Raw genomic sequence first — 12,400 nt, forward strand, 5'->3', positions numbered from 1 at the left:
CACAGAAGAACAACAGAGCCAAACAAAGCGTCCGACATAAATCAAACCCAGATCCTCCTCTCTCTTTGTTCCTGCTACTAAAGACTGCAGATTACTGCAGCGAGTGATTTCAGCTACATCTCTCCATGAAAAGACCGATCTTACGGGCACTTAGTGCAGCTGCCTGCTCCAGGAACCAAGCTGTCATCCATTGATAGAGAAACTGTGCCCAGAGAGGGCCGCGGGGGTTAATCCGATTAGGGAGGGAGGAAAATGAGATATGGGACGTGGTCTCAGGCGACTGTGACGGTGGGGAAATATCACGGTGCTACGGGGGTACAGGAGTACACACTGCCTGTTGATATGGTGTGTGTGTGTGTGTGTGTGTGTGCGTGTGTGTGTTGGCTGAGTGACAGTGTTGGATCCTCAGCAGTGAGGCACTAATGAGATTTTTGGGGGGAAATGTAAACTTGTCAGGGTGATGTGGATGTCACTTATGAGCAGGTTAATTAACAGGGAAACATCCATTACATGCCCGAACACGTGCACATGCAATACAAAGACACGCACACAAACCACTGGTGTCTCTCCAGGAATTCAGTTTTCAGGCTGGAAAAGCCCCAGAAACAAAATTTAAAGTATCAGAGCAGATTGGAACCAGATTAATATTTATGTGATATGTAAAAAATATTCATAGCAAAAAAAGAGTACCAACAAGTACATTTACTCATCTGAAAATAACAGAAAAATGGGCTTCATCATTAACAGCATGCTTGTGGACATGCTGCCTCTTGCACTCTCTTCCCAGGTGGCACTCTTGCCTACATGAGAGTATTTTAAGTAATATATTTATATATTAATAGAACACAAAAAAGACGCATATCTATGAAAAAATCTAACATAAAAATCTGTGCCAGCTCAAAGATGCGGACTGTTGTTAGAACCCTTGCAAATAAGGGAGCAGCTGAAAGAAGAAAAGAGCAAGTGCCTAAAGTTAAGTCTTCTGCTGAGTGCTACATGGCAAAGAAGAGCAACTTCTGAACACATCCCAACCTTATCCTCTCATTTTATCACACTGGTGAGCATTAACCACCATAAGCTAAGGGATAAACCTGACCAAACAGGAGGTAGGTACAACTGTGCACATCCCTAGAAATGTCAGTACAGCCTGCAACTATACTCAGTACTGTCGACTTCCTTATATCATTTCTGGCTACTGTTTTGGAACAATTTTTGAATTCATCAGCAAGAGAATAAAAGTAATCGCCTGAATATAAGTACTTACATATGTCATCAGACTCCTAGAGGAAAACTGGTGGTGAGGAAATACACAGAGAAGTGGAATAACTGGAGGGACAAATATGTTTGCCTTCGACACAAAAACAAAAGCAAAAAGAAGAACAAAGAACAAAAAGTTGCAATCCTGGAGGGAAAGAGTCGCAGCATTTCATTTGTTTCTATCATCGTCTGCACCGCATATAAAATACCGGGACACAACTAAGTGGTAATTAACACATAAATCACCATGCCAAAGCACGAATGTTGGTTTTGGTGTCGTCAACTTTTGTAGATTACTTTGTGGGCTATCCAAAGATTCACCAGAGAAGTCTAAATCAGCTGTGACATTTTAGACTTGAATAAAATGTGACAATAAAATGTGAATAAAATGTGACCAGAGCCTGAATCTGGGTGGTAAGAGTTAGAGTTAAGTTGTTGAATGAGACTAAAGTCACTAAAGTCACTTCCAATCTGTAGGACTAAATGCTAAAATCTAGTTTACCCTTATTTCTTTCATAGTAGATTTAATGTAACATGAATGTGTTTTTCCACTGTTTTTATATAAAATATATATACTCTTTAAAAAATCTAAAGAAAGAAATTAAAGTTTTCCCGTGAAGTGCTGCTATCCAGGCTCATTCAGGCATTCATACAAAATTCACACATATAAGCTGCAGAAAGCAGCTCTGTGAATCTCTACAATGCACACGCTGATTTATGTTTACATTAAACAACTAAGCCCACACAGAAATGATGCCACACAAGCTCCAAGTGAAAAACATGCAAATATACAGACCACACAAAAGACACACCCTCCTTTTATTAAACAACCTCCAACATGAGCCGCACATGCTCAGAACGCGCAGCCTCGTGTACAAGTGCACACATTTGCATCCCAATAAAACGAGCGACTAATCCTTTTTAATCATTACTATGCTAATTAGTGCAATAAAGGCCTCGCTAAGCCTCGCCGCGTTTTGATTCTTGCTGCTGGGGCCTTTGGGGAGCACCGCTTACCGTCCCAGGTCAGGCCCGTGGAGAAAACCAAGCAGTAGGAGAAGAAAGCAGAGCCACATCTTTTCCAGGAAATTAAGTTTAAGGCGGTAAAAAAGCAAGACATAAGTCTAAGACAATAGTCTGGACATGTGCTGAATGAAAAGAGCTGCAGGCCTCCTCGATGTAAATCTCACTGCGAGAGGCAGCGGGACAAAGTGGACAAATCCCTCTGAGGGAGATGGAATTGATTTAACAGTTTACAGGCAGTCACAGCAGCAGGGATGGCTCCGTGGTTCAGTGGAGAGTATGGTCTCAGGGTTAGAAGGTCTACAGAGGCCATTCAGGCTGAATGTTTTATAGGAAATTTCAAAAAAGGTCTTCCAACCAATAAGTATGCGATGAGTCATGAACAGCTGTGTAAATCTGGTAAAAGGTGGCAGACACCCAAAAGAAAAGAGAAAACAAAAAAACAAAACATGTTTTTCTCAGTCTTTTAAGATCTGTAACAAATATGTTAGTAAAAAGTATATGAAATAAAACACCTACTGCTATTTATAGTAGATTGTATATATACTAAATAATCTCCAATAGTCTTTTGGGTAATTTAAATGTTGTTGTTCTGAAGCATAAACCATTATGAATCCATTTCATCTGCTTTGATGCAAATGAAAATGATAACAGGCGCACTGGAGAGGCAAACCTCCAAAAGTGAATGGCTTGACAGGCGATGGCTACACACCACTGTGCTCATCCCTCCTGACTGATTGTCTCTATTTTTGCTTTTTGTTTGTGTCCTTGTCACTGCTGGTAGAACGAGACGGTATCTGCAGCCCACTCAGGTTGAACGGCTAATCCGGCTCCTCCAGGACGGCTCATCTATATGTGCTGTCATAGGAAGGTTTGCTGTGTCAGCACAGTCTCATGTGTGTGCAGCAGATACCAGGAGGTGGACTGCTACATGAGCAAAGGTGGAAAAGGCCGCAGAAGTTCATCAACCCAGCAGCTCTTTTGTGCTTTATATGTGTCGTGAATCCATCTCATCTGCTCTGATGCAAATGAAAGCAGATAAAATTTATATGGGTGTACTGAGACCTGTAGTCATAGAAAGGCTCCATATAAGCACCGGCCCACTTAACAGTTTTAAGTGTATCGTTATTCCTGTGACTGGAATAACATTTGTTATTCTCAGTGTGTATTTTATTTTATTTTTAGCTAAATAGCTCATTTTACTTGAAAATAATGAATAGTGTTGAAAACTGTCATTAACATGAAAATAGGTTTTTAAATGGGCTACATGTAGTGGAGGGATCCATTAAATGTTCAGCCAAAAACACACTTGTTCCACCTCACCGCTCTAACGGGGTATTCACAATTCAGTTTCCTGTGCTATTGTTGGTCCTGCATGGACACTGATACACATACTAATGACCACTCATCCGTTCGTCTGTCCACCCACGACCACACTTATCCTTCACTGCTGTCACCTCCTGCAGCATCACACGGTCATGCTGTGATTAGCGATCTGTATCCCCCATCTGTCATTTCCCCTCAAAACACAGACACACACACACCCTGGCAGTAGGTATATTCTTCCTGATCCGGTGTAGTGCAAGCAAGGAGCATTAGACTGAAGGGCTGAAGACTGGATCCAATAATTGTTGGATTCTATGCTTCAGGTGCTCTGGACCTCAATCACACACACACACACACACACACACACACACACACACACACACACACACACACACACACACACACACACACACACACACACACACACACACACACACACACACACACACACACACACACACACACACACACACACACACACACACACACACACACACACACACACACGTACAGTGTCTGCAATGGTTTCATAGAGCTGAATTTCTACGGTGTATGAAGCCAAATTAAGCCTTGAGGGGAGCACAGAGCGGCCAAAATGGATTGGCATCCCCCAGCGGTGATGTTCAGTCTGCATCCAATCATATTCCAAGTTAGCAAAGACAATACAGAACAACCAGTATGGAGCCAGATACATTCAGGAGCTCAGACAGGAAAAAGTCAATTACGCCACAGAGAACTGAGCAGAAGTCATATAATTCACTACTGACAGAAAGGGAATGCAAACCTGTAAGTAAAGACTGAGTGAAAACCAACTCTATTTGTATTGGAAAGCCTTAAACATAAATGATGTTTGGAACTGTATCGTTGCCAGAAACACTTTCATCATTTAAGACCAAGTTTAAACTAAACCAATAAACAGCAAGCTTTATGGTTAAGCAAGACTTATATGTTCTAAAGGACATTATTGGACAACAATATAATCTGGACTGAATCTGGACCTGGATCAACTCTTGGCTATAAGGAGCCAAAAGCCTCCCTGGAGACTTCTATTTAATGATCCACCCAAATGCAGAGATCTCAAATGAGACATAATTATCAGGAGTTTAAGAAGAAAAAACTTAAAAAAAAGAAACAATGATGACTTAATCCTATATTCCTGAAAATGTGACAAATCTGTTCTTCTTCATGAATCACTGTTTACCCAATCCACCAGGACCCTGAATAAGTGATATTACTGAATAAGTAATAAGTTTCCTCTAAAATAACTGCTGCCTGCTCCACTCCGTGTGCAGGGGGAGAGAGACCTGCATGTTTGTTAAAGCTAACCAAAACCTATTTCTAACTTTAACTGAGTAACCAAGTCTTATACTGTACAACTAAAATTCCCCAGCTGCGATGTATTTAATGGATATCTATAAAGTGTGGCAACAGGGAAAAACCTGGGTCACACTCTTCTGACGTTCTGCACTAATGAGCATAAAAGCAAATGCAATGTGCTCACCTTGGTCTTGCCCAGCTGCCACTCTGCACTGCTGCTGTCGTACTGGCACAGCAGCTGGACGCAACACCCTCTGGGGTCTTCTGAATTCAACAAACCACGCATCAGCACCTTGTACCTGAAGAAGTAAAAGCAGTGATGAAGGGTTTTTGCATGATTTTTATGATTGTTTTGTTTTTTAATGTTTGTTTTGGGGTGTGAAATTTTCGGTAGAGGAGTGTGGGCTTATGTATGATTGCACAGCATAGTGGGTACAAACCTCGAGCAGAAGTCCTGAATAGTTCTCCGGACGGGGAAGCCGGTGCGTCGAATCTTGACTGTTTCCAACATGCCGGAATACCTGAGCTGGTTCAGAACCACCGTCTGGTCAAAATGATCAGGCATCTTTGAAGAAAAACAGAAAACATATTCAGATGAATGTCTCTGTGTTCAAGTAAAAGTGATATTGTCTCAAAAATCAAGCACAAACAAACATCAACAGATTGAGCGTCCGTCTGCGTCCTGCAGCTACAGCTAACGATTTTCATTCTTTGACGACAGAACACTTTAACAACACAGCACACATCTATTGATGTTCCCCTACAAATCACTCAATGCTGCTTTCATAACACTGTTACAACAATACTAACAATGTGAATCGCCTTTCACATTGCGACCTTACCACTCAGCATGGTGGTCGATGACGGGGATATAATTTTTTTCACAGCAGTTTTGATTGATTTTGCTTTCTGACTTATTTTCTGTGTGTGTTTGCAGGATCGTGTGATTTTCTTGTATTTTGTTGTCTTTCACTGAGTTGGTCATTGCTTTGTGAGTGTGGCTGGCAAAAAGCGTTCAGAAAGAGTAGCAACACATCACATTTGAACACCATGACAACCAGATGGCAAAACAGCCGATACACATAAGCTTGCTAAAGCTGGCTAAAACTTAGTTTTAAAGTGTTACCTTAGTATAATGTGTTTGATTAGCTGTAGGTAAATAAGGCAAGTGCACACTTACAGACAGCTTTTAGACTGCAATAAAAGCTGCACACTGAAAAATGCTTTAGCTCAACTTAAAGAAACATAGTGGCTTACTAAAATTTGGATATTTGACATATCAGAGATAACGTGCTTGCTCTACACACAAGCATAATTGTTTCTGGAGATGCATTTTTTCATTCTTTTGGTTCAGAGGTTTATAAAAGTCTTGTTCTGGGTTCTTAAAGGCTCATCATACTCGAGTAAAACTATGACGGCAACTTCCTTGTGATTAGGAAGGCAACTGTCCAGGTCCTCTGGTGGGAGGCAACCTGTCCCCAACCAATCGCAGTCTGACTAAAATTACTCTCCTACAGATTATCCAATGTTTGCAAATAATTGCCTTCAAACTTCTAAATGTAGACAGATTGCTAACATGTTACAATCAGTCTGCGTAGATGAGTGCATCTCCTTGCAGTTTGGGTCTTGACTCAGCTGGTTGCCCAATGGCTGTATTCTGGTTATACTCTTATATAAAAGCAAGGTTACAAAGCATCTACGTCATTTTGTAGTTAAACTGCAGTCCTGCAATAACCACCTAACTATTTTTTTTTTCCAGATCTATGAGTTTCAGGCTGGTCTGAAACTGGAATTTCTGTGTGTACAGACGCAAACAATTTCTGATTTTCACTAATTTATCAAAGGTAATGGCCGTATTATCACTAACACATGCATTTCTACCTTCACTCCATTTAATGGCAAACTGATAGCAGATGGACTCCATCTTATTGATGTTTTATCACCATCTTAATGCACTAAAGTCGCTTAGAAGACATAAAATGACTGCAAGTAGTCACAGACTTGGTCCCCAAATTCAGAGCAACCATTTCAAAGGGTGAAAGGTTCATTGCAGACGGTTACAGTAACTTTAATTCATGCTGTGATTTCCAACTACTGTTTTCAAAGTATGACTATAACATACTTTACTAGTACTGTACTGTACCATGAAGAGGTGGGTGTGTGTTACTCACATCACAAGTTATTTGCTAGCAGACAAAATTGATCAAAGTTTCATGATGTTCTGAGAAAGCAGACATTTTTAAGTCCATGCCTTCAAAATTCCAACTATCTATATGGATAAACTGAACTGCAGGTTAGAAAAAATACATACATTTGATTTATGGAAGATCTGTTCCCTTTGAAAAGCCCTTTCTTATATCACAGGGCAGACATGGCAACATTATCATTCCAGTGGAGTCACGTTTCACTCTGCGTCACAGATGCAGCTCCTTTGACTTTTTATCTGGCTCGTCAGATGCTGCATGTTGTTAGATTGTGTACAGCGAGCTTATCACAGCTCATTTGTTTGAAACAGCAGTCTACTGTTGCAAACTCAGTTGATGTGAGAACAGTAAAAGAAGCAAAACTAAGCAATGAAAGAAGCTAAAAATGACCAAGAATGAATCCTGGGTAACTGAAACAATCCACCCATATCATATGACGTCTGCAGCTAAGCCTCATGAAACTTCAGTCCCTTTAAACTCTCATGCACACGCATCCAACTGCATACCAGTCATTCAAAAGTCTGAACTCCGAGACAAAGACATGTGTATGACAGCAGCAGCCAGCAACAAACCAATCCCTCCCCTCTCCAAAAACACACTTGGCTCTGAGATACCATTATTACTTACAGAAGTGCATTCAGAGAAAGCCATTTTCCCGGGGAGCCCTCTCACCCTGTAACCTCGGTGGGCGTAGAGGGGGACTCCAAATAAGAGGGTGCTTTCATACTCGATCGTAATGCCCCCTTTTATTCAGCAACCGTCTCCCCTGATAGCCCGCTGATAGTCCATTTGAGCAGTTGAGATGAAGGCAGGCCAATTCACCACCAGATCTTGACTGAATGATTGAATGGCGCCCTTTTTACTGCCACTGGTCGCAGAGTGCACCTCATTAGCATAATTTGCATTTGCATACGGCCAGGCTGCGGAGGTACAAAGCCAAGCGGTGTCAGGAAGCTGCCCTCTGCCTCCTGGCTTTCTTTGGCCCCACTATCGTTTCCTCTTTTTGCTCAGCTTTTGGCTGCTTCTGGGATGTCAAATACAGCTTTGTCTGGATGCTCCTCTGTCTTGTTCTTCTTCGGCTATCTGGCCAGCTTCAAACTGTCTGTTCTCTTTGATTTTTAAGAAGTTTCAATATGTTTCCACTGGCATTTTTTTCTCTTTTTTTCACCAATCAGAAAGAAGGTCAGAGAAAGACTTTCCTACTTTATTCATCACATTTTCTGTTTTAGAAAGATTCATTTTTTCCTTTGTACTCAGTATTTTTAGTGCTGAATGAAAGCAATCAGCAGGAAAGAAGAGGAAATAATAGATCAGGTGAAATTACATCCCTACAGAGGAAAATACACCAGGGTCTCAAACAGAACAATGGCTTTTGGTATTACACAAAACCATGTGAAAGCATTTGACACATGAATAAAGCCTTTAGGTCTCACAAAATAGGGCTAGTGTCTGAACATTTTCACATAAACAAATTATTTTTGGCATAATGTCAAATTGTTTGGAAAATTCTCCCATATTTCCCTCTCTGGAGCCAGGAACCAATTGTTTTTATTAGTAAATCAAATTTAATACATGGCCAAACACATGTGGCCATCCCTTGTATATGAGGCTGGGCTCATCCTAGTCTGAGGCTGGCTTTTATGCTTTAGATTTAACAAAGGAGAAATGCACCTAATTTTGCTTGGATATAAAATAAATCATTCACTAAACATCACATTTTTTTAACATGAGAAGGCAGCCAAGTTATAAGTATACATGTTGTGGGGAGAGTTACCAAGAATCTAACAATCCATCAGCACAGAACAATAAAAGTGACATAAATCAGCTATCAGGGGAAGGCTGAGCATCCCAAACCTCCACAGGTGCATGACAACAAAAGCCTGAAGGGTAGATTCAGTAACTTTCTCAGCCTAATTTTCCAGCTAAAAGATTCCAAACTCGGAGCATTCAGCAGGACAAATGGGGGCGTGGTAGTCGGCTCCCGAGGGGGTTGGGAACTGGCGCGGGTTAAAAAAGCAAACAAGGAAAAACAACCAAACTCAGGATGAGCTGTCCATCCTTCAATCCCAGTGAGAAGGTTCAGAGAGCTGCAGAGCTGCATTTCATCATAACCAGCGACTGCTCTATCAGTCTTTTAATAGTCCTCAGGACAAGTGCAGTGAAAGTCATAAAACCACTATCTGGCTTAGATCTGGATATTTGAAGCTGAAACAGAATGCACAGCAAAAACATGAAAACACAATCAAAACAATTTGCAGCTGTGCTGAAGCCTGAGATGTGAAAATGTCCTTTCTCACCTTCGTGAACTACAATTGTTTCTTTTTAAAAAAAATATCTAATTAATGACGGTATGAGATCTGACGTTTACTTTGATAGAACAAAGGAACCGTTACCTACTGGCTCATAGTTAAATTCTAGTGTTTAAAAGGTTAATCTCTATAAACAGACACAAATGAACATGCAGAATATGATTTTGGAAGCTTCTGGTTTCCATTTGTTTTCCTGATGTAACCCAGGTTCTGTTGACTTTTAGTACTTGGGTGCGTGCAGGTACACAGGTACAGTGTCTGCAATGGTTTCATTGAGCTGAAATTATAAATCGTAAATGTTTGGTGAGCCCAAGTCAGGTGGCTACCTGATGGGACCCAGAGTGAGAAACTGTTTGTTGTTAATCCAAGTTTGTTTTTAGGTATTAAATTAAACTTTCATTTTGACAAAAATGTTGGGTTTCTAGAATATTTATGAAAAAAAGGAAGAACCTCTTAAAGTATGGCTGTAATACATGTTTAACTGTGTTGCTCTAATATAAAGCTGCAGTTCATTAGTCACAAGCAGCAGTAATTGAATGATGAACATCATTACTCAGAAAGTATAAAAATAGGACAGAGAGAGAGAGACTGTAACTGCTGTTACAGTATTTTCGTAGTCTGCACTTCAAAGTCAAGATTCTTCTGATTAATCAGCAAATTTCACAAAATCCAAAGCAAAGCCTGCTAACAGCTTATTTTCTCCAACATAAAGTCCACAGTCCAAAGGCATTTAATGTACAGTGACTTTAAAACAAGCAATCCAAATATTGCAAAGGCTAGAATTCAGCATTTTGTACAAATAATACACAAACACCTTTAAAGTTGAATGTATTTGAAGCCTTTCCATCTTTGCAAGGATCAACATTCCTGCTCTACTGAGACGACTGAAGGCGTCAAGAGCCCCAAAACCTCTCTTTGTCAGAAGGCTCTTTTCCTGTGAGCATCCAGGTCTGACTGTGGGAGCCAGCTGGATTATCACTCACTGCTCAGTGGGGCTCCTCCAAAGACTTTTCGGGGAATCCCCCGAAACAATGTTTTCGCTCACAGGTGGACATAAAACCCTGACCCTGCTGGACTTAGAGTTAAATCCACTTTGAAGAAGGATTGTTGTGGGTTTGGATTTCTTGGTAATATCAACGGCACAAAAGAAAGGCAATGCAACTGAAATGAAACTAATAAAACAACTTTTCCACTAGTGGCTCATCTTTGGCAAATCCGCTGGATAAATAAAAACAGGACAATATCTGTGCTGATTTTTCACTAATGAACAAAACTTCTTAACCTTCTCTCGTGTGCGTATCAGTTTTAATAAACCCTGAACCTGAGATCCAGCAAATAGGTCTGAGCTATATAAGAGCCCTGATATACTTCAAAAAAGAGAAACCATCAATAAACCAGCAAAAACAGTGCAGCCTGATGCAGAAGATATTTCAATTATCAGTTAATCCATCAATTAGTTCACTGGGTGAGTGCCCGGTCAATGCATTGTCTGAAAGCAGTGTTTAGAAGAAGGCCAAAATCTCATGGTGAGATCATTTGTTGGTCTAAAATCCAAAAGGACTCAGTCTCCAATGATATAATTAAAACAAAAGCAGCAAATGCTCACATGTAAAATATTGTAAGCAAGCAAAGGATTAAAAATCGTGGAATAAATCATACAACTTGACACGTTAAGTAACACCACACAAGAGAAAACACATCTATAAAGTGACGTCCCACCATAGTGCCTTTAAAAATGTCAATTGTGTAGAAAAGGCAAACTAAAGAGTCAACTAGTCACAGTCATGCTACAAGTGCATTCTTAGCAAACACACACAGTCGTTTTCCTCTTCATTATTCTGCCATTAACTAAATCAAACCTTACCATTGTTTTGCCCTTGAACATTGATTCTAACAATCATCACGCACTCAAAAAGCAAATGCTTTCACTGTTCCCTCTTAACTCTCCAGTGTTGCTTCTCCTCAAAATGCAGTGTGCATCGTTCAGGGACTAAAAGCCTTCAAGTCCAATTAATGAGACGACAAACAGAAAACATCAGAAGGGCGGTGTGTTCCTCCAGTGCACGGCTTTATGAAGTTACAGAGGAATAACGACACTGGTGGGAATAATTCCGGCATTTAAATGAATTAAGAAATGCATGCTTGCATCTTTTTCTGGACAGAGTCATAACTAATATGCTCACAGATACTTGGACCACAGAAGAAACAAAGATCAGCCTAAACAGATTCACACGTTTTTACCCAAACTTCAGAAATGTATAGATTGATTCTTATTGCTCCTGCACCCCACTGCCTGATTAGCTTGGTTAAGTCTGTAGTTGAAGCCCTAAAAAACAACTTTAGACATTAAAATACAAGCATGGATTTCAAACATTTCCTCTAAAACCACCAATTGAACCCATGTGTCCCTGGATAATATAATATATTTGTCTGCAAAAAGTGGAAATGAAATGTGCCTGAAAAGCCTGAGACCTGCTTTGTGCATCTGTCATGTAGCCACACACACACCAATGCATCTCCCCTCATACCACAGCACTAAAACCCACCGCTTGACATTTAATCCCCATGCAACAAGCAAGTACTTGAACGCACCACTTCCCATTCAAAGCCTGCATCAGTCCCACCTTGCATCGTAGCTCCTCCACGCCACAATCTTTCAGGGTTTTTCAGATTAAAGGCAAATGACAGAAAACTTCCCAAAGCTGCTGTCCGTCTCCCCGTCTCTCTCCTCAGACACACACATGCACACTCTGCCAACACAGACTCTAACAAAGGCTTTCAATCCCCACAACTCCACTCCCCCCTTTTTTTCTGTGTGAGTGGAGAGAGGGAGGGCCATGGTTACCATGGTGATGCATCTCCTGCTGAGGCTAATTTGTGCGGGCCACTTGTCGGGCCTGACGGAGTGTGTGTGTGTGTGTGTGTGTGTGTGTGTGTGTGTGTGTGTGTGTGTGTGTGTGTGTG

At 40.8% G+C, this 12,400-nt stretch overlaps 1 protein-coding gene across 1 annotated transcript in view; it reads right to left on the reverse strand.

Moving 5' to 3' along the window:
* Positions 1 to 12,400, reverse strand: part of myo10 (myosin X) — a 128,416-nt gene that overhangs the window by 15,496 nt on the left and 100,520 nt on the right. Inside the window, exons 20-21 of the mRNA XM_031735163.2 lie at positions 5,364 to 5,488; positions 5,108 to 5,222 (exon numbers count right to left, since the gene is read on the reverse strand). Of these exons, the coding sequence (XP_031591023.1) occupies positions 5,108 to 5,222; positions 5,364 to 5,488 (240 nt within the window). The remainder of the gene's footprint in view (positions 1 to 5,107; positions 5,223 to 5,363; positions 5,489 to 12,400) is intronic.

The sequence above is a fragment of the Oreochromis aureus genome, linkage group 18 (genome assembly GCF_013358895.1).
Source record: "Oreochromis aureus strain Israel breed Guangdong linkage group 18, ZZ_aureus, whole genome shotgun sequence".
In the NCBI taxonomy this organism is placed as follows: Eukaryota; Metazoa; Chordata; class Actinopteri; order Cichliformes; family Cichlidae; genus Oreochromis; species Oreochromis aureus.